At 37.7% G+C, this 21,746-nt stretch overlaps 1 protein-coding gene across 7 annotated transcripts; it reads left to right on the top strand.

Annotated features, from left to right (window-relative positions):
* Window positions 1-53: 53 nt before the first annotated feature.
* LOC6725808 (ELAV-like protein 2) lies at window positions 54-21,716 on the top strand. 7 transcript variants are annotated; one of them, XM_039296973.2, is made up of 8 exons: window positions 54-584; window positions 1,146-2,279; window positions 17,488-18,598; window positions 18,823-18,867; window positions 18,939-19,196; window positions 19,260-19,503; window positions 20,076-20,120; window positions 20,944-21,716. In XM_039296973.2, exons 3-8 carry the CDS (start codon window positions 18,400-18,402, stop codon window positions 21,266-21,268), a joined length of 1,116 nt encoding a protein of 371 aa, XP_039152907.1. In that variant the 5' UTR covers window positions 54-584; window positions 1,146-2,279; window positions 17,488-18,399; the 3' UTR covers window positions 21,269-21,716. The 7 variants fall into 7 exon arrangements, with proteins under 7 accessions (XP_039152907.1, XP_039152908.1, XP_039152906.1 ...); XM_039296974.2 differs by having other exon boundaries at window positions 54-404; XM_039296972.2 differs by lacking the exons at window positions 54-584; window positions 1,146-2,279 and adding an exon at window positions 14,269-15,026.
* The last annotated feature ends 30 nt before the right edge of the window (window positions 21,717-21,746 follow it).

Genomic DNA, 21,746 nt, shown 5'->3' on the forward strand with positions numbered 1-21,746 from the left:
CCGGCGTCGCTGTGGCTGCGGAAAAGCGCCTCTCTCTCTCATTTTCCAGGAAAATTCAGTACGAGTCAAGCAGTCTTCGGCGCATCCAGCAAACGCGGTTCTTTTTTAAGCGCGTTTTCGTATTATTCTACTCATATGATTTATCATTTGCGTCGCTATATGATTTCTCCTTGTTTCCGTAGTATGACAAGCCACTACTACTAAACAAAAAAAAACACAACCAAATAAAAAACAACAACAACCAACATTAGGCAAACGTTTCAAGATCAAGCGGCAGACGTGGGAGAAGTCGCAGGACCTCTAAACACATCCTTGCTGGCCAAACGAGAAAAAGAAAAAAAAAAGGCCGTGAGACAGCGAAAAATTCGTGGGAAATACCGGCATACACAACCTTCACTCAGTCAGTACGTCCCCAAAAAACTTTTTTATATCTTTTTGTATATGTGTGTGAGTGTATGAGTGATCGCAAGTGCAGGATAACCAGAAGAATCCTTCTCAGACCTTTGATAAGCTCAAGCCCGAGGTTTAGAGATTCGAACCTCAAGATAGACCCCTAAATTGTGCTCAGTGTCGATCCACAAAAAGTGAGTAGAATCATTTCCACAATCGTAGAGAGCAAGAAAAGTAATCGGCATTAGTAATGTAAATAAATGGATTTCTTGATAAGTTATATATATATATTTCTTGCAGAATCTGGTGTAAAATATATTTGGATTTACAAAAATGATCTGCTCAGTTAAATATACTTTGAAACCTTTTGTGTTTTTTTAGGGTGACTGTGAACTATTAAAAATTTTAAACCATTTTAAAATAAGATTATATTTTAGTATTTGGAATATTTTACTTGCCTATTATCTATATTCCTGTAAAATAAATGTATCTCTTGCTGTTATTTATGTTATAAGAAGAAATATCTGATCATTTTGTTTCCTTTTTAATTCCCAAATTGTAAGGATATGATAGGATATTTAGGAAAATTTCAAAAAATTAGTCCTTTTTAGTATACCCATTTAGTATGTACGTGTGGAATGGGTGTGGCATCGACCTAATTACCTGTAGCCAACTTTCAGATACTTAAAATATTAGGTACCTAGATGCGCTTCGAGCCCATTTTAATCCATTTTGCACTTCCATTTTCGTTGCAGCCAATTCAGAGCGTTTTAACACAAAAGTCTGCTGGCAGCAATCAACTTTAGGCCGAAATTATCATAAAATCTCGATCGAAATCGTTAATGAAAAGAACAGAAATTCCATTCAACTATCATCTGGATTTTCCACTGTTTCATTTTGTGTTGTTGACTGATACGAAGATCAAAGATAAAAGACCAAATTCGATAAGGAAAAGCAATTCTCCCACACAACAGAGTATATAATAAAAGTAATAATAATAATAACAATATTAATAAAGTATAAAGAAAATAATTTTGATTAAAACATACCTTTGTTTTCAATAAGTGTGCGCTAGATAGAATCATATATATATATATATCTAAATATATATACGTATAACATTTGATTACCTTCGTCGGTGAGTGTCTAGCCAATCAATCTATAGCCTATAGGAACCATACATATATATATATATATATACCACAAGGTTTTATACTGAATTTATAAAATTTTGGGTAAGGGCGCAGTGCGCATCGAAAGGCCCCATCAAAGCATCAACACCAAACTCAATATAAACTAACAAATAGAAAAAAACAAAATACCATAAGCAAGTGTTTTTTTTGTCGCATATAAATAAATTTACATATTTACACATACGAGACGGAAGTTAAGCAAAAGTAATATTAAAATAAAGACTTAAATTTCTCAAAGAAATAAATATTTATACAAGAACAGGCGATGAAATAAGAAGAACAAGTAAAAAAAACGGACTTCCAACGATTTCAAAATACGACGAAAAATACGAATTACGAAATATTTTTTAGAGCAAGGACCCTGCAAACAAAGTATGATATGACTAAATCTACGCAAATCGGTTAACAAAAATATTTGCCAAATCTATGTATTGAATCAAAAAAAAAAAAACAAATAAATAATACGGAAAGAAAACCGCATACTTAATGACAAATTGAACGTCGAGCTACAAGAATTTATACGAAAAACAAAGGCGTCGCAGAAAAAAAAAACAAAAGAAAAAACAGCGAAGCAGGAAAAGTGCAAAGCGGATTTATTGGAAAAGCTGAGGGGGAAAATCGAGATCAACGGCGATCAGCGTTAAAGTGATATTTTATAAAAACCGAAAATATCAGTTAAGGACAACGACTTATAAGGTAAGTTTTAAGTATCAACTTATATTAAATTCCATGAAGTGAAACCATTTTAAATTACGCCTAAAAGTATGCAGTGAATAAATGATGTTGTGTTGCATACTTTTCGACAGCTCTCTTTGGCAATTCAAATTCCTAGTCATGCCCACCACGTAAGCCTTTGTAAAAGCTAATTGACAATGTAATCGGGGATATTATTTAATTTTCGCTCGCTACAATAGAGCCAAAACAATTGAAATTGCGAAAATGGCGAAATTTGCGAAAATCGCAATTGCAATAGCAATTTCCCCATTTCGCTGTTTACACTTGAGCTCTTCGACAAGCAATTTGTGCATTAATTGTGCTCGTTGTTTCATTGATGATGATTGCCCCAACCTTCCTGCACTCAATCAATCATTGCAGCCCCCCTCCCACCCCCTCTTCCATCACTCAATGCCATGATTGCATTCACACGGACACAAGTACACAAATACACTGGCATTCTCGATATCCTGACAGGGACACAGTCACATAATGGCCGGGCCGCCATTTTTCCCGCTCCTCGCTCTCGCGAATTTCATGGCAATTTTATCGATTTTTAAATTGGCACAAATTAATCGGGAAAATCGCATTTGTGCACTCGCGATTGGCAGTTAAGTTGGAAAATTGCATATAGAATGTAGCATTTCAATGCTCAATTGCAGGAAATTTTGAACTGAGTTTATATATTCTGTGTAAAAAACACCGCAAGAAGTATTTATTTTTTAATAATTTTACCAAAATATTTAAAGTAATATTTACATAAAAGATACATACCAACATACTTTAATTATATTATATTATATATTTGATTACAATTTAATTCGATGTAATTAACTTTTTTTTTTTAATCTAACTTGTGTACCAACAAGTACACGAGTGGTGATTTCTCGCTTCCCTTTCCAGGTGAAAAATCAATTATTTAAATGCAACTTTTGCCGAAAGTTCAGAGTTCGATGTCAAAGGACATTGCTGCGATGGAAGGGCGGAGGGGTGGGGGGAATTACGTTTGCTATTTGCGATGACATTAAATTAAAATAAATTGGGTATTCTGTTGGGTTGGCGGTGCGGGATTATATCACAAACGGCAACTGACAATGCATATAATGCAGCATCCATATTTTATACGTATATATAATTGAAAATGCAGCCCCCATCCCTTCCTCTCTCTCCTTCTACTTCTCCATCTCTCTCTCTCTCTCTCGCGCGCGCTGTCTGTCTATCTATGTTTATCATCCTGTGAAAGGCATATAGCATTTATTATATGTTTGGCATATAGAACATGTAAATGCTGGCAGAACTTTGGACGAGTGCCTGCACTTTTCTTGCCCATCCACCCCAAAAACCAGATGGAACTGGCCACGAGCCACCACCACCACCAACATCACTACCGCCGCCGCCAGTGGTTTGGAACCATCAAGCATCCCAGCATCCCAGCTTCCCCACCAGCATTATCCATATATACCAGCAGCTGCATCCCCATCTGCCCACCCATCGGATATCTCTCAGCTGACTGAGTCCTGCAGACGAAATGAGCTTTAAGATAGATTCTGCTCAAAAAGTAACTATCAGATGCAAAATCGGATAAGGCATAGATACAGTTTAAATAAAGATAAAGATACAGATTTTCAACGAACGATTCTATAGATTTCAAAGATGGGTTTCTAGAATTTTCACTTGATTTCTATGGCATTACTTTGTATTATCAGAGTCACTTTTTCGCTAACTGCAACTGCGTGTGGAGTTCTATGTACACATCTGCTGCCGAACAGATTTTCTTTCTTGTCAGAAATTGAATTTCCTCTTTTCACTCTGTTGCTTTCATGGTGAAATAGAGAGAAATTCCATTCAAGCAAACGCTCGCTTTTCTTGGGGAAAATCTTGAGATGAGTTTTCGCTTTTCCTCTTTTTTTCCCCCATCTGGCCATTTTCCTTTTGCGGATTCTGTAAATTAAAACGCGTTGCCACGCCCACACAACCAACGCCCACCGCCCACTGGCACTGCACTGAAGTGAAATTCTATTAGAACTTTTGCGTCGTCCAAGAAAATTAAGGCTTTCAGCGATAGAAATTCAATTTCCAAAGAGTTATTTTCCTGTCTTCTCTGCCATCCTTGAATTTTTCCTTAATATTCCTTTGTTTCCCTTTTTTCAGCAATTTTCCTTTTCCTGCTTGCGATTTTTCTTCAGCTCTGTTGCGTTTCTTTTGTCAATTAAATTTGTATGCAATTCCCAGGCCAACAAATTGCATTCCCATCATAGACTGCCAAATGGCCATTTGCAGTTTTCATTAATCTCTCGCTCTCCTTTTGTCCGAAAGTTGAATGGAAAATTTCACTGAATGATTTGCCTAATTTTCAATGCAAGTCGTAATTAAGTTGGGCTGGTTATTTGATGGGCACAACGGGTCGTATGAGCAATGCCCATGTACCGTATTCAATTTCACAGGCCATTTGGGCGGGTCAAAAGTTATGGGAAATTAAAGGAGAACTCCTCGATGTGTGTGCGCAAAATGGCTCGCCATTTCGGATATTGCATTTTGGCAAATTGGAGGCTTCCCTTTGAAGTTTCGAGCCGGAAACGGCAATCGGCAATCGCCAGTGGAAGCAAAATCAATATGACGCATGCGCTGCGTTTTTCCCGCTTTTCCGCAACCACTTTTCCTATAAAATCCCCATGCCTCCCCCGAACCCCTGCGGTGAAAAAGCAGCCTGAAATTGCCAGGAAAAGTCGGAGAAAAGCGAAATGCAGGCACGGCAAAATGGCACAGATTACACACAGCTGGCAAGGAAATGCAGGCGGGCAAAGAACTTTCCGGAAAATGATTAATTTTCGCGTACATATTGCATTGAAATGAATTTCCGCAGCTTGGTCATGTGGGAAAGTAATTACTAGTGGGTATAGTTTAAGCTGAAAAATATCTTTAAGGTATCTAAATAACATGAAACAAATCACTGCGATAGCAATATGCTTTGGCAAGCAAAAAATTAAAGACTTAAGTTATAAAGCCTACAAATTCCAAAGTTAAAGAAGTTTACAATTTGGAAAGGACAAACTTTTTGAGACTCAAAGCTGCTGAAAAACTCAAGTACTCGAGTGTTGTTTCACCTATCCAATGGCATTATCCGCAAAACAGAAAATACATAACTAATCCTCGGTTGACATCAAACAGGAGGGATTTCCGCATCGCAAATGAAATTGAGAACTGGTTGGCAGTTTCCCCCGCCCCAAAAAGTATGCAAGGGAATAAAAGTTTATTTGCCAGCCGCTTTTGCTTTTCTTTAATTAATGCAATTGAAGTGCACTTCGGAAAAGCGTGGTTTCCACCCTCGAACCATCGTCACCATCATCACAGCAACCACCGCAAAAAAAAACACCGCTGTCCAGTTAATACACAGCAAAAAATTATTTATATTTCCTATGCTCAATTATGTGTTTTTCTTCAGTTGACTGATAACTTAAGTAGCTGTTAAAATCTCAGTAGCTCAAAATAAAATTCAAAGATCTTTGCCAGAGTGTGTGCGTAATTTCTCGCAGTGCAGCTGCCGGCTAGCTAAAAAACCGAGTGCAGTGAACCACCACCGGGATGCCGAAAAAGTTGCTAAAATCCAACCGACCACATGGAAATCCATAAACAAATACTTCAATTGCCGCTAAGCTTCGGCCACAGGCATTCGCCAATTCGCTACACACGGAAAAATATTAAGTTAATTAAATAAATTAATTCATTCTATGCTAAATAAATCGATAGTAAGCCAAATTATAATGGTAATATCAGTATGAAATATATTTAAATTTAATTTGATTGATAAAGTACAATTGATCGAGTAAATTATATCGCTTTTCGAGTGAAACCTGTCTGGTTTATCAGTTTTCAGGTAGGGTACTTTCTTGGCCGTTGCAGCCGGTGTTTTTTTTTTTTGGTGATGCCTTACGGGAGCATCAAATATTCACAAACTGACAAACAACGAAAACAGCCAGCGGAATACACAATGGATGTAAAAATTCAAAATTCAAGCACCACTCCAGAGGGCTCCGCGTACGATAATTGAAATGGACAGCATCCGGTTGCAGCGAAAAAAAGGGGTAGTATTCCGGGGGGCGGGGTATTTTTGGGGGTTTCGACATCAGACGATGTCGTATACAGACATATACAGTTTTTTGTGTGTTGTTACCTAGGAAAATGGCCAAAAAACACCAAGAACCGAAACCAATACGTGGCGAAAATATATGTGTACAATATATACTAGGTATATATGGTTGGCATGGGGGGTGGGGGCTCTTTTTTCCCTAACAGATGAAGTGCTAAACAATTAATTAGAAAAGTTTTTTTTCTTGCTTTCTTTCGGCGCCGTCCTGTGTAAAAAGCAATTTTAAAGTTGGCAAGCATCAACAAAAACAAAAGCCACCACCCGAAATCATTTATTTGGTTTGGGTGGCTCGGTTGAAGGAACTTCCGTGTCTATTTATTTCCTTTTCACCCGACTAGAGGGTGGTTGGGAAAACTCAAATTTAACGTTTACTTTAAGTAATCTCCTGCGAAATATTGCTGCAACAGCAGTTTTATTCCCGTGACAAAAAAAAAAAAATAGAAAAAAAAATGCTTTCAGGGAGATCAAGTTTCATGGCGGAAACGCAAGTTTTATTTGTTTTTTGGGCACAGCTGCGGATGAAGAATTCAAATTAGTTAATGCACAACTGTGTTTCAGCTTAAGCAAAAAATCTAAAAAGATTTTAAGAATTTTAAGAATTATTATTTAAGTATTAAATTAATTTTACTTCATATGATGTTTTGAAGCTGATTTTCAGTGCTTTAAACTTACGTTTTTCTATCTCCAACAAAATCTGCATTTATTTTTAAGTAATTTATAAAAAACTTAAGCAAATTTGTATTGCTCCTTGAAATGTAAAGCCAGCCGCAATTCTTGCAGGGTGACTCGTTATCAGTCTCAATTATGCAAATTAAGCTTTAATTTCTCTTGCTTTTGTTACATTAATGTCAGGCATCCTCTCTTTATCATTCCCATTCCGCCCGTCTCTTTCTATTTCGGATTTCACCTCTCGTTCTAATCTCCCTGTGCTGTTAATGTCTGCCTGGACAATTAAATTCATTTCTTTTCAGCTGATTTTGCTGTTTCCCATTTTTATGTTTCTGTGGTTATTTTTTCTTGTCTCGCGAGTTACATAGATATGCCATTTGTTATGGTATGTGAGCACCTACACAAACAGGAAAACAACAACACACGTACATACCAAAAAAAAAAAACATATCTGTTGCAATTTATGGCAAAAAAAGAGGAAAAAGGAACGAGGGAAAAACATCAAAAACCATTTTATGTGCTAACGGAATAACAAAGCCAAAGCAAAAGCCGGTCGTTATGCTACACACACATACACACATGCAAATAAAGGGAGATATACACACACACACGCGCACATCAAATGCAATGGAGCAGCTTTTTTCACTTTTTGCTTCATTTTCTGGTCCTTTCTGCCGCAAATTCAATTTCCGCGCTTTGTGCGCAGGACTATGCCACCCACCAAACCACCCACTTGCCCACCCACTTTGCCGCTATACACACACACAAACATGCACACTCGCGGTCACACATACATGCGCAGTAGAGAGCGCACTCCCTCTCTTTTGGGAGAGTCGCATTTCCTGATAGATTGCGCAATCTAGGAAAATCAAAACAACGCCCCACAAATACATACAAGCAGCCAGTCACACATACACTCCAAGAAAGAGGGAAAGAGAATGAGAGAGAATAACGGTTGCAAAAGACGAGCGAATAATATGGGTAGTATTTGTGAGAGAAAAGCACAGGGAGCTGGATGCAGTGAAAAATATTCGAATGCTTTAAAATAAATATATTCAATGGATCAATGCAAAGCAGAATCTTATAACTTGGATTAAATAATGCCATACTAAGTTATACTCCCTCCTACTTAAACTCAAATGAAGTGTGTCCTTTTTCGCTAAGTGTGCGATTGGTGGTGCAGGATGCAGGACCTCTTGGCCACCGGCCGGCAATTGTTCTTCTTGTATATACATATAGCATTGTGTCAGAGTTCAATATCCTTCGATGACACACGCGGGCTAGAGAGGGATAGGCAGAGAGGATGTGAGATGAAGGAGGCAGGACTTTGCTGTCTTGCTGCAGTGCGAGAGAGACGGACGAGTGTGTGTGGGCGCGAGAGAGAGAGAGAGAGAGCTAGCATGCAGGTGGTGCCCGTACGTGTGCTATTGTATTGGTGGTGGTGGGCTGCTGCGCTTTTTCTGCTTTTCCTTCTATCGCTTTATGGTCAGGTGACGAAACGGACCACATAGATGGTCGCAGTAAATATGGCTGCATATACGATTTGAGATCGGCTAGGTGTATGATATACGAAACAACTAGTACTACCATAATATTTAAATATCAGGTTTATAGCAGCAAACAGCATTTAGCGAATTTTTAAATATTTTTATTAACTACTAAAAACGTTGTTGTCACATTTTTTAAAACAGATGCAAACACAACACTGCCAAGATAATTATTCATAAATGAAATTATATTCCGTCATCTACATATCCAATTTCCATCGACTGCGCTCAGTTTCTGGTCGCAGAATTTCCTCATTTAAACTCGTTAGCTGCATTAATTAACCCCAGGACTGGCCGTTTGCCCAATTATGAGAAAGGCGGCGTTCGTGACGTCTCATTTGCCGGCCACCCTTATATGGATATGATATATGTCCTTTATATGAATAAAGGATATAAAGGACATAAAGGATATGCGATATGTAGAATACGGACTGCAACATAGGCTGACAACTAATTACAGGGCCTGGCCAAATTAAAAAATGTAATAATACAAATGCATCAGTGCAAGTTGCCTGCATTTGCTTTTGGACAGCAAATTGCATCAAATGAAAGAAAGCGGATACAATTTATCGAAGCTGTGCGTATATCGTATTTACAATTGTGTAACTACTTTACCTGGCTGCAATCAGAATCGAAATTGGAAGCCAATTAAAATCCCAATTCCGATTGAATGCCGGGTGCAATGAACCCAGCGCACAATGCCGTTCATTTGTTGCGAATTCGGGGTGCAAATTAATTTGATGGCATTCGAGAATGCAACGCCCACCGGCAACCCTCACGCCCATATCCTATTTTCCACACAAACGGGAAAAGCCACACAAAAGCGGCTAACGAGTGTAGCAACTCAAAGAATCAAAACATCGAAATGGTAATGGTGCTTGTCAAAGGGATAGTCTAGTGTTGTTAAAGTTATTTGTTAAACATTTCAAATACTTTACTGCACTTAGCAATTCTTTCTAAAATTCTATTTGAAAGAACAAAACTGTTTGTGTCCTAAGAACAAAAAAATATTTTAATCATTTGTCAATGCAAATAAAGTAACTTGAAAGTATTTAATTATATGCCGTTTATTTTTTTTCAAATTCCCTTTCCTTGCTAATTATAAAATTCTGCATCTTCCCTTAAGCTCCGATTCCTGAATCTCCACGTCCCCCGGGGCGCGGAAAACGTTTTTCCCCGGCTTGGAGAATCAAACCCACCCTTTGATTTGATTCTGGCACACCAGGATTACACAACGATTTTCCCAATATATCGTTAGGTGTGTGTGTGCGAAAACAAAACTGATTTTCCAAATGCCCGAATGTGCGAAATTCTAGACGCGAATACCCCTGCAAAAATTACATTGATGTCAATAAGTCGCAAGCGTCATAAATTGCAGCGAACTGATGCTAAAAGTTCAAGATCCTTGCGAACAGCAGCTGCAAGGATAATGGTGCTCGATCATTGCATTGGTGGTGGTGCAAAGCTGCGGTGGTTGTATTGCACCTCCCCCTTTTCCCGTTTTCCCTAACGAAAGTGTTGCATAACTTGGGAACTTGGAAAACTGGGAAATGCAAATCGATTGGTTCTGGTTCTGGTCCTGTTTCGGTTTTTGTTACTTTCCTATTGTTCCAATAAAGGGGTTAGCTTTTCTCTTCAAACGGGTTCTTCAGGTTTGGCTAGCTGTCGAAAAGTTTTCCAACATTTTGACACATCTTTGTCCACTTTCGGCTTGGAAAATGTTTTACGAAAATTAAGACATATGGCCACATTTTCATAACAAAGGGTTGACCTGCGTTTCAGTTCATCCTTAGGTTCGTGCAGGGAAAAACACTGAAAATACAGATATAGTAAATTTACAGTTTTAAAATATCATCCTTTCCTAGCAAATTAATCATTAATTTGGTCATAAGAATATACAGATAAAGAAACCTGATCTTCAACTCATGCAATCGAAATTGCTTTTGCATTTTGTCCAGACATTTATTTTTGAAGTTTTAATAGAATTAAAAAAATAATTAAAAATTTCCGATTGGAATTTTTGTCATATCTTGGCCAAATATGGTCATAAAGCTAAAAGAATAACTGTTTTGAGCAGCTAATTACCAATGCTAACGATCCCTATCACTTTTTGAAGAATTTAGGAAAATTTATTTTCAGGTCATTTTTTCGCATTTTTTGTAAGGGGTAACATCATCAAAATTAGTAAAAAATGGCAAAAAAATAAATTTCCCATGCTTGAACACAGTTTGATTGCAAATTTAATTACGAGCTCAACGAGGTATGACATTCCATATTCAGGTAATTATTTTTAAAGTTGTGGCAAAAAAACTGATTATTTATTAACCGAAATTCGAAAAAACGGGTTTGCAAAAAACGTGATTTTATAAACGGAATTTTAGTCATAACTTATCTAAAAACGGTCATATATTTGAAAAAATTACTGTTTTGAGCAGCTTATTACCAGTGCTAACTATCCCTATCAGTTTTTGAAGGATGTAGGGAAATAAATTTTTGGGTCATTTTTCGCATTTTTTGTAAGGGGTTACATCATCAAAATTTACAAAAAATGGCAAAAAAATAGAGTTAGCATTTTTGAACACAGTTTGATTAGGAATTAAATAACGAGCTCAACGAGGCATGGCATTCCATTTTCAGACAATTATTTTTAAAGTTGTAGCAAAAAAACTGACTATTTGGTGAACGAAATTAGGAAAAATGACTTTTGCCAAAAACTTGATTTTACAAACGGAATTTTTGCCCATATAGATGGTAGAGTAACTTTTTTGAGCACTTATTTACTATAAAAGTTATATTTGCGTCAAGTTATTAATCAAAATCGCAATAAGCTTAGATTGACACATAACTATAATTTCCAAATTCGAATCCCAAAAGATTAGGGACTTGATTGTGTGCCTAATGTGAGCTTAGGTTCAATGTTTGGACTCTTTTCCCCACTGTTGTGTCTCAAATAATGACATTTAAGACTAAAACTAGGGAAAAGGCGTTTGCAAAAATTAAATTTTAAAATGTTTGAAATAATAAAAGCTGAGCCACGCCCCAACGCCCAGTCATAATTTACCCGACTGAACGCGGTAACCGTTTATCTGCCTGCGAAAAAAAACATAAAATAACGAACGAAAAAGTAAAGCAACATCATCATCAACTCCCATCAAATTAAACGAATTGGGTCAAAGGATAAACAGAATTATCTTCAAGAGCCTATGCAAAAAAAAAAAAAATGAAAAAAAAACGCCATGCAAGGAAATTCAAAGAAAATAAGGAATCAGGCGAAAAAGTACACAGTGTCCTTAAAAAAGAACGATGCAAACGGTTGCCACTCGAGCGAAAGGACAACCCCACAGCAGCCCAAGCACCCAACCACCCACTCACCACCCACTCACCACCCACTAGCCACCCACTCACCACCCAAAACGCACCCACCCTTCTCGAGAAAACCCCCCGAAAATACCCCTTACTGTTGTCAAGCGAAATGTTGAAATTTCATTATTTATAACACGGAAACTGTCTGTGTGAGAGGAATTTTCATGTGTGCTGGTGCGAGAGAGCGATGCTGTGTGTATGTGTGTGTGCAAAAGACTCTCTGCCGTTGTAAGTGTGTGTGTGTGTGTGGCAAGTGTATGTCTGATTAATATTCCTCGCCTGCAAGGTGCTCCCTTAACTTTTTTCCGCTCCACCTCAACCCCGAAAAAGTTTTCTCTCACCTTCCTCTTCGCCTTCATCACTCGTCCTTTGGATCTCGTTCTCTCGCTGCATCTCTCTGAATTAAAACGAAAAGAAAGAAAAAACTTTTTCGCCCATCTCTCTGAATTAAAACGAAAAGAAAGAAAAAACTTTTTCGCCCGTCTGAGTCGGATTTTTCTAGAATTTAGCTGTCAAACTATTTGAAATATTTTTTTTTTTTTTTTTTGGATATATTAATTTAAAACTGTCCTTCGCGGACAATCATTAAATTTGATGACTAAACTTAACGGTAGAGAATTAATTGATTACATAAATTGTTGCGAAACTATACAATAACTGTCGATATTGTATGTATGATGTATATAATAATGTATGTATATAATTTAATTTAATTTGCGTGTCTAATCCCAGAGAGGTCCAAAGGGTGTGATCGGTGCAGCCTCCTGGTGCGTTGACTGGTGTCCAGCAGGTCTTGTGCCAGGTTGTTTGGGTGGTCTTGAAGCCTCTGCATGTACTGCCTGCTGCTTTTCTTAATCTCATCCTTCACCCAGGGGAAGCTGAGGACCTCGTGTATAGTGGCATTATCGTGGAAAGGGTGAGCGTTTGTGACTGTGCGGAGCGTTTTGTTTTCGAATGTCTGGATTATGTTGATGTTACTTTTCGATGCAGTGCCCCACAGTTGAATGCCATACGTCCAGATTGGCCTTATGATCGCTTTGTAGATAAGGAGCTTAGTGGAAGTCGGTAGCTTAGATTGTCTGCCCATCAGCCAGTAGAATTCACGGACTCGGTTCTCCGCCTGTTTCCGCTTCTTTAGCTTCTTCTTTGAAATATGAATTCCATTTTTTTTTTAAACAAGCCATTGTGATTATAAGAGCAATCATTTAAAATAAAACAAAGTTCCAAAATTATTAAAACCATTTTTATAAGTTATTATATGTAAATTGTAGGTTAAAAAATAATAATACCAAAAAATGTGTTGTTGAAGGATTTTTATGATCTGGATTTTTGAAAACAACTAAGATAACTCGCATTGGACTTATCGTTTATCTATAGCTAATCTGTAAATTATAACAAGCCTTTCGCATTTACATATGTACATATATATGACCATTAAATCCCTTGATTTTCTCATGTTTTCCCCGATGCTCAGACAAAAACATTGGTCGACTTTTTGTGTTGTAGGGGGAGAGTCCTGTCCCATTATCTCAGCCTGATATAATTTGCATCATTCACATTGAGTCAAGTTTTCGTACCCCTGCTCACACCAACAGCAAAAAGTACACTTAAATATCTTTCTAGGTAATTTAAATAAAACAATATATTGTAAGTTCTGTTTCTATAAATAATTAACTGCATACATAATCTTAATGAAATTGGAAAATATAGAAACGTTTTAGCTTGATATACATAATTGTTGAGAAATGTACCATTCTATTTATTACAATTCTGAAAATTGGGTATCTAAAAATCTATTTTTAAAACTAAGATCCATTTTGAAAGAGTTTTGTTTGCCGCAAATGTATATTCCAAATTTGCAAAACATTTTTTTTTTTTTGTGCACGGACTCTGTTTCCCCACCTCACTTGCCTGACATCCCCCCTTTTTTTGGCTGCCTGTGTGCGTGTCCTGCGCTCTCTTGCCGCTCTCCCAGAAAGGGTGTGTACCGGCAGGAGACAGGAATAGCTAGAGAGATAAAGCGATAGAGAGAGAGAGAGAGTGAGAGAGAGAGGGACTGGTGCAAGGATATTCGCTGGTGGTGGTAGTGCCTTTCGCTCTCTTTCATTCCGCCGGATCGCTGCGTCTCTGTTGCACCCATCGCTGCTTTGGGGGGCAGCGACAAGGATGCAAGAATACGGCCAGCTAGGCAATGTATATGTATTATATTCATATACACATGTATGGGTATGGGATGTTTCGTTCTGAGTGGCAAGTCCTGACGCCGTATTCCTCTATTCGATTCAGTCGTACGTGTTCGTTCGTTGCTTTCGTTCGGTTTGATTCCATTCGGTTGTGTTTCTCGTTCGAGAACATTCATTTATAATTTTTTACTCCTCTGCACCGGTTTTTGTGTTGTATATATACTTCTATATATGTATATTCAGTTACGAATATGTTGTGTTCTCGGTTTTTTACCTAAAACGAAACAAACTAAATAACTAGAAGCCAGAAACCAAACCAAGCAATACAACCGTGCGATTCCCGGGACTCGACTTCGATCATCGTGCAATATATAATTCCATATTATAGAACACTTGGCAAAAAAGTCGCTGGGCACAAGAGGAGTTTGCAATTGTTATCTCACAGACCCTAGTCAAATTCCGATTTCGATTTTCTTTCGCATTTTTTTCGAGTGAGTGCTTCGAGTGTCTGTCTATAAACTACTACGCCGGATGCCCAAGCCGCTATATATATAAACATATATACTATATAGCCAGGAAATCGTTGGACAAAGGAGCGTGCAGACCGAAAAGAGAGCGAGCGAGTGAGCAAGCGAGTGAGCGAGCGAGTCGACGCGAAAGAAAGTCCTTTTTGTGCAATCAATATACATCTATTATATAGTCAGTCGGTCTCAATTACCCGCTCCCCCAATAGAACACACTGTATGACAGTGTAACTTCTCAAACGCACCTCGCTCCCACAACTTTTTCGATTTCGTCTCGCCAGCGAAGCACGTAAGTGGTAATGCCATGATCTAATCAACTTTATCCAGCCATCATTGTATATTATTCTTAGCCCAAGGAGCCCACCAAAATAAATCGATAAGTGGGGGCGCCATTGAAAATTTCCATGACATCTCGTATTTGTTTTTCTTTCGGCCGCGTTGCAAAGTTGTGCGATACTAACAATCAGTACGAAAATAGCACTGAAATTACTTATTAGGCTGCTTCCTATAATAATACTTAAAAATAATATTATAATTCATTTTATATTTTATTTTAGTATTGAACCAGCTTAGGTATAGTGGTATATATATCTTAAAAATGCCTCTCAATTCTTCGCATCTTGAAAAATACAAATGCATTGAAGTAATTGCAACAGAGCCTAGCAACTCTTTAAGTAATACCGCTTTCCGCTTGCCATGTCTTGTGAATATCCCCTTTAAGGACTCTGCCATTCTTTTCAGGGACTTGAGGAGTCATATGTGTATCCTGACCCTCCTCAAGGCCCTCGACAAATGCCAGGCGACACACATTCGCAAATGAGGTCACAGATATCGGCGCAAAAGTGTCAATTACACATTTTTCGCTTCGCCTTCGCCGGCTTCTTTTCACTGGGCTATGCGTTGGATGGTGGGTGGTGGGGGCTGTTATGGGGGTCGTATGCATTATCCTGTGTCACGCCATGCTGCGCAATTAAAGGATGTCCCCGGCTTGAATCCAGCATCGTTCTGGACGAGTTGCAGCCCCCAACTGGCAGTTCCACTGCACTTCCTTTTGTTCGCCATGCCTTTTGTGCAATTTTCTTTTTATCTCGGTACTCACCTTCAGTGCACTGCGCGAAAAAGAAACTTAGAGTTTTAATATTATTATTATTATCATTATCTGCAAAAAAGACATTCTACAGGATGTGCTAATGTTGTTGCTCTGCTCGATCGTCATTTCTTTTAGAGGTTTCAATAGTTTTTCTCTCAGTGCGTTCGCCTTTTAACCCAGTGCTGCACCTTTTATCGGGTTCAACGAACGCAGTAACAGCTGTTAACTGTTGGGAGCCAAACCTCATTTGACATGCCACGATCCCTGCACAGAGCGAAAAAAGGCACAGGAATGGGAGTGGGCAATGTGGCTGAGACGCAGGCGGAAAAGTGAAAAACCGAAGCCTAAGCCCAAACACGGCCACCCGGCGGTTCAATGACCCCGGCCCAAACAGGACATTATGGCAGGACATGCGGCCCGTTTGTTTGTTTTTCGCGTCAGGTTTTTACCCTATTTTCAATGCAGTCCTTTCACGAACACACACACACGCTAGCTCACATTCACACTAACACCGATGCCGGCGGCCAGGATCTAGGAAGTCCTTCTTGTCGCTCTTTCAACCCCTAACGAAATTCCAATTGGAAACAAAAGTATACAAATCAGAAGGATATTTGACTATTCTAATTCGAACTAGGAAATGCACTTGGTGTCGGTTTCCTTTTCTTTAAGTAAATACTTCATTTTGTAAGATTTTTTGAACAGTTGTAATAATAACTGAACTTATGTTTTAATACCATTGAAATTAAATAGAATTTAATACAATTAAATTTTAAAAATAAGAATGTTCCTTTTTTCATGAACACTACCTACTTTCTCCATTGTCAATGAATTTTCGAAATATTCATGGTTGCAATATTACTAAATTTCTTTTTTTTCTAATAAACTGAAGTTACCATTTGACACGTATTTTGTTTGATGCCACTTGGTAACCATTTGCCATTGTTCTCAGCCGAATGTCGTGAATGTGCAATGAAGGGCGCACTAAATGTTCATTATGCAGGGTAAGCGTCCTTCGATTCATATCATATATCAGGACATTACACATGGGACTCCATATCACATACAACCTACAGCGATTTAATTAAATTCCAAGCCATTAGGCGAGCATTTTGTGCTGACGAAAAAAAAAAAAACAAAAAAGTGTGAGAGAAAAAATCCATTGGAGTCGCATTGTTGTTTGATAAACAGATTTCGGCTTTGACTTACCCTTGTCTGTGAAAAATATCGGGGTGGGAGTGGAATGGTGTTCACTGTAGTGGGAAAGGTGGTGGTGGGGATGTTGATGGTAATGATAGTGGTGGTGTTGGTGACAGTAGTCACTCGATGTCCTTGGCAAGCCGTGTGTGAAACACGCTTATCGGGCACTTTTCATCGGGATAGCAACCATATTGCCAAATTGCATGGTCCGTGAAATGAAGCACAATTTCAAAAGAAATTTTCTAAACTTAAAAGTGCTAAAGAACCGATGTTATTACCCCTGAACGATGATATCACAGTGAGCTGCTAAATTAGAGCATTGTGTGTGTGCAGTCTAGTGAAATTAATTCAGTATAAAGATGGGCTATGCAATATGTTGTTTCCATCTTGTAATTATATCTTCAAGTTAACGTTTCTTATACTTTGAGAATTCTTTAAACTTTAACTACGATTTTGCATCTATTTTGCAGATTGAGTGAAAACGAGCGAGCAATCGAACAGCCATCATTTATCAGAGGAAAGAAACGGATCACCGAAAAAGTGGGAGATTTTTTAACCGCAGAGGGAAAAGCAAACAGACGAGGCAAAAGGAAATAAGAAGGAAGAGTCAACAAAAACCAAACACCACCAAATAAAACCAACTACTATTAATTTAACGCAAACATTAACGAATAATCATATTCAAGCGGTATATATATATATATACAAGAGGATAACGGATAACACAACTAACTAAATATATATACGGTATATGAATGTATATTTGAAAACCAAAGCTAAGTTCCAGTCAAAGAAAAAACCAAAAACCAGCGCAAATTTAGCAAAACTATAATAGAACGGGGAAAAAACCAAATTATTGCTATCTTTTTGCATTTTTGCAATTTTATAAAAAATAACAAAGAAAACGAAAAACAAACAAAACCAAAAACCCACAACTAAAGATCATAATAATCTTTAAAATTCGGAGAAGCAAAAATAATACAAGAAGTAAACACATTTAGCAAAATTTACTCTTTTATCTAAACGAAAAAAACAAAAGAAAGACATAAGAACAAAAAAAAAACACACAAATCAAAGTAAGACCTAATTCAAGCATAAATTAAATTTTAAACGTTTTAGACAGAGAAAGAGAGCGCTCTAAACTTAACTTAAAAAAGAAAATACATTTTTTTCGCGATCGTAGTTGATCTAAAACCCCCCAAAAAATCTGCGAAAAAAACCTAACTTTACGAGGGACTTGTGCAAAGCGCTGAAAATCCCCACCCCAAAAAAGGCGCAGCTCTAACTTGTAAGCGACTACCAACCGAGCAGTGAGATTAACTACTAACCAAAAAGGACTAAATCAGGACCGGAGCGGGAACAGGATCAGAACCACAATCACAATGACCAACGCCATGGACATTGTGAAGAACGGCAGTGCCAACGGATCCGTGGATGGCAGCAATGATGAGTCGCGCACCAATTTGATTGTCAACTATCTGCCGCAAACCATGACGCAGGAGGAGATGCGATCGCTCTTCTCCAGCATCGGTGAGCTGGAGAGTTGCAAACTGGTGCGTGATAAAGTCTCAGGTAATTTGGGTAAATATTAACCAATGCTACTACATTTCATCCCCATTTCTCTAACTACCTGGCTGTAAATTGTTTGCAAATTGTAACTAGTTTTTTGTATATAGTAATCTGTGAGTTAGTATTTTTCATTTTGTTAGTTGCAACGTTTACAGCCAGCTCTTCCTTTGTTCATTGAGCTTTAACCATATGTATCTTAACTAATTTGTTTATGCATTTATTCTTTTTTTTTTTAGTCTTGCCAGCATCGTTGACCGCTCTGAACCCGGCACTGCAGCAAGGTAAGTATTCCATAGCGAATTATGAAATACCATTATCATAACTATCTACTATTTTTATACTATTATATTAGGTCAGAGTCTGGGCTATGGATTTGTTAATTACGTCAGGGCCGAGGATGCTGAGAAGGCTGTGAACACCCTGAACGGTCTGCGTTTGCAGAATAAGGTTATTAAAGTATCATACGCCCGTCCAAGCTCAGAATCTATTAAGGGTGCTAATTTATATGTATCGGGTCTTCCGAAAAATCTATCACAACCAGACTTGGAGGGGATGTTTGCTTCGTTCGGCAAAATAATTACATCTCGTATACTCTGTGATAATATTTCTGGTGAGTACCGAGCTCAACTTAAACTTACTTTCATTACGATAATAACATATTATTATTTTGCAGGTCTATCGAAGGGTGTCGGTTTTATTCGCTTCGATCAGCGCAACGAAGCCGAGCGGGCCATCCAGGAGTTGAATGGCAAGACCCCGAAAGGATATGCCGAACCGATCACCGTCAAGTTCGCCAACAATCCGAGCAATAGCGCCAAGGCCCAGATTGCCCCGCCCCTTACCGCCTACTTGACCCCACAGGCGGCAGCGGCAACTCGCCGTTTGGCCGGAGCTCTGCCCTCCGCCGGTCGCATTAGGTTCGTATTAAGACCCCAGAAAAGTAGGGACTTCATTAAACTATGTAGGGGATAAACGTATCCCTAGGTTCAGTATTCAATCAGCTGCAGATGCAAACAATCCAAAAGTTAAACCCATTCTGAAGGGTAGAAGATATACTTCCGTTTCTCATTGCTTATATATATATATGAACTTTAAGATAAGCTTGATTTTTCAGATTTTTGAAAAACAAGCTCTAAAGATTTTGAAATTTGCACTACTTAAAATATCTAAAATCTTTCGAAATCAACTGAATACTGAATACTAAAGATACAATTGTGATATTGTTGCATAGGCATACCCATTTTCAATCAGCAATCGATATCAACTAATTAGCAACTAAGCTGTAAGGATTTGAACTTTAAGTATTTGTTATTATCCTTAAGTATAAACTCCTTAGTTAATTGAAAACGAGTTCTTTATTTCCGTTCGTACATACATATCTTTTAGCATTTCGTTGACTAACTAATTTGTATTTATTATCCAAAACATTTCGTTATTTCTTTTTCTTTCTTTGTCTTTTCAAAATAATAAATTTAATCATCATTTTTAGCATTGGAAAGAGTCCCATGTTAGCGATTAACAAGGGCCTACGAAGGTGAATTTATTGATCTTGTTCATTTTATCTGTGCGAGCTGTTACATTTGTTTCATTATTTATTTTGCTGAAAATATGTAAACATATTTACAAAATATATATAAATGTCTAGCAATAATTTTTATACCTTTGAACGGTGGTTGTATATACCCTTTTGTTCTGTATTATTCACTTATAATTTATGTTCATTTGCTTACACCAATATAATTTTTTAGTTTGCATGTGAGCGTTACCCTTGATTCCAGTATGTTGTTTGTTGTTATGATTTCACTACTTTTTTAATATTCGAAAAACAATAGCAAAACCTTAACAACTTGAGTTTGAAAAGTTTGAAGAAACTATAAACGATAAATATTTAAAATAGAAAGGCGTCGGAGAAATGTAATTGTAATACTTTGAATTAAAATATAATAATTATTTTTAAATTGTCTGTGTATCTTAGAAATAACGAAGTCAATTCAGAAATCTTTAATAATTTTATGAGCTTAAAGAGATTGTAAGAAACTATAATTAAATTTTGAGTGCATGTTGAAAGTTCTGATAGCAAAATTATTGAACTGCAATCCTATTTGATATATTTTTTTTAATATTAAAAACTGTGGAAGTAGCTGGAATTAATTATAGGTACTTTCATAATGAGTATCTATTTATAATATATATTTTTACTAAATTAGCATGTACCAGGCGATCGATTAGTTAGGTGTAAAGAAGGGCCTAGGGGAGTACCAAAAAATTCACATTGATGTCGAACACCGCACGATTGGCACATAACTAATTTAATTTTCCTTATCTCACCACCGGCTTGAATCGCAACTGCACTTTAGGTACTCACCGCTGGCTGGCGATCTATTGGCCAATTCGATCTTGCCGGGAAACGCCATGACTGGATCGGGATGGTGCATATTCGTCTATAACCTGGCCCCGGAGACCGAGGAGAACGTGCTGTGGCAGCTATTCGGACCATTCGGTGCCGTTCAGTCGGTGAAGGTGATCCGTGATCTGCAGACCAGCAAGTGCAAGGGATTCGGATTCGTGACCATGACCAACTACGATGAGGCAGTGGTGGCCATCCAGTCGCTGAATGGATATACCCTGGGCAATCGGGTGCTGCAGGTCAGCTTTAAGACTAACAAGACCAAAACCACTTAGGCTAACCAGCCAATCTGGACTAGACCTTTCCAATACTCCACGATCTGTTTGATTTAACAACACCTAGACTATAGATTGATCTGATCTTATAAGATATGATGATGATATGATGTGACAAAGACAGTGTAGTCGAAATTGCGAAATTTAGCGCGAGTTTATGATATGTCTATCATTTAATTTGTACGCTAAACGAAATTATTATGATTATAATTCTAATGAAATCTTAGTGAAAATTGATTTATTTCCATCTCTATAATTTAATTTTATTAACTAATCCAAGAAACGAAAAAATACCAAAAAAAAAAACAACAAACAAACAAACAAAGCTTGAATGAGGCAACCAAAAAACACAAAACAGAAACTAAGGAAAACTTTAGACAAAAAGGAAATGAGCCAGACGACAACTGTCTATAAATTGACAAATGAGAAAATATGAGAAGGTAATAGGGTCAAAGGAAAAACAAAACAAAACAAAGCA

Source organism: Drosophila simulans, chromosome X (genome assembly GCF_016746395.2).
Source record: "Drosophila simulans strain w501 chromosome X, Prin_Dsim_3.1, whole genome shotgun sequence".
NCBI classification, from domain to species: Eukaryota; Metazoa; Arthropoda; class Insecta; order Diptera; family Drosophilidae; genus Drosophila; species Drosophila simulans.

Bases quoted from the DNA above. Each gene is read 5' to 3' on its own strand.
- LOC6725808 (XM_039296973.2), top strand. From the start codon at position 18,400: ATGACCAACGCCATGGACATTGTGAAGAACGGCAGTGCCAACGGATCC. The intron at 18,868-18,938 runs GTAAGTATTCCA...CTATTATATTAG, and splicing joins GAACCCGGCACTGCAGCAAG to GTCAGAGTCTGGGCTATGGA. The intron at 19,197-19,259 runs GTGAGTACCGAG...ATTATTTTGCAG, and splicing joins ACTCTGTGATAATATTTCTG to GTCTATCGAAGGGTGTCGGT.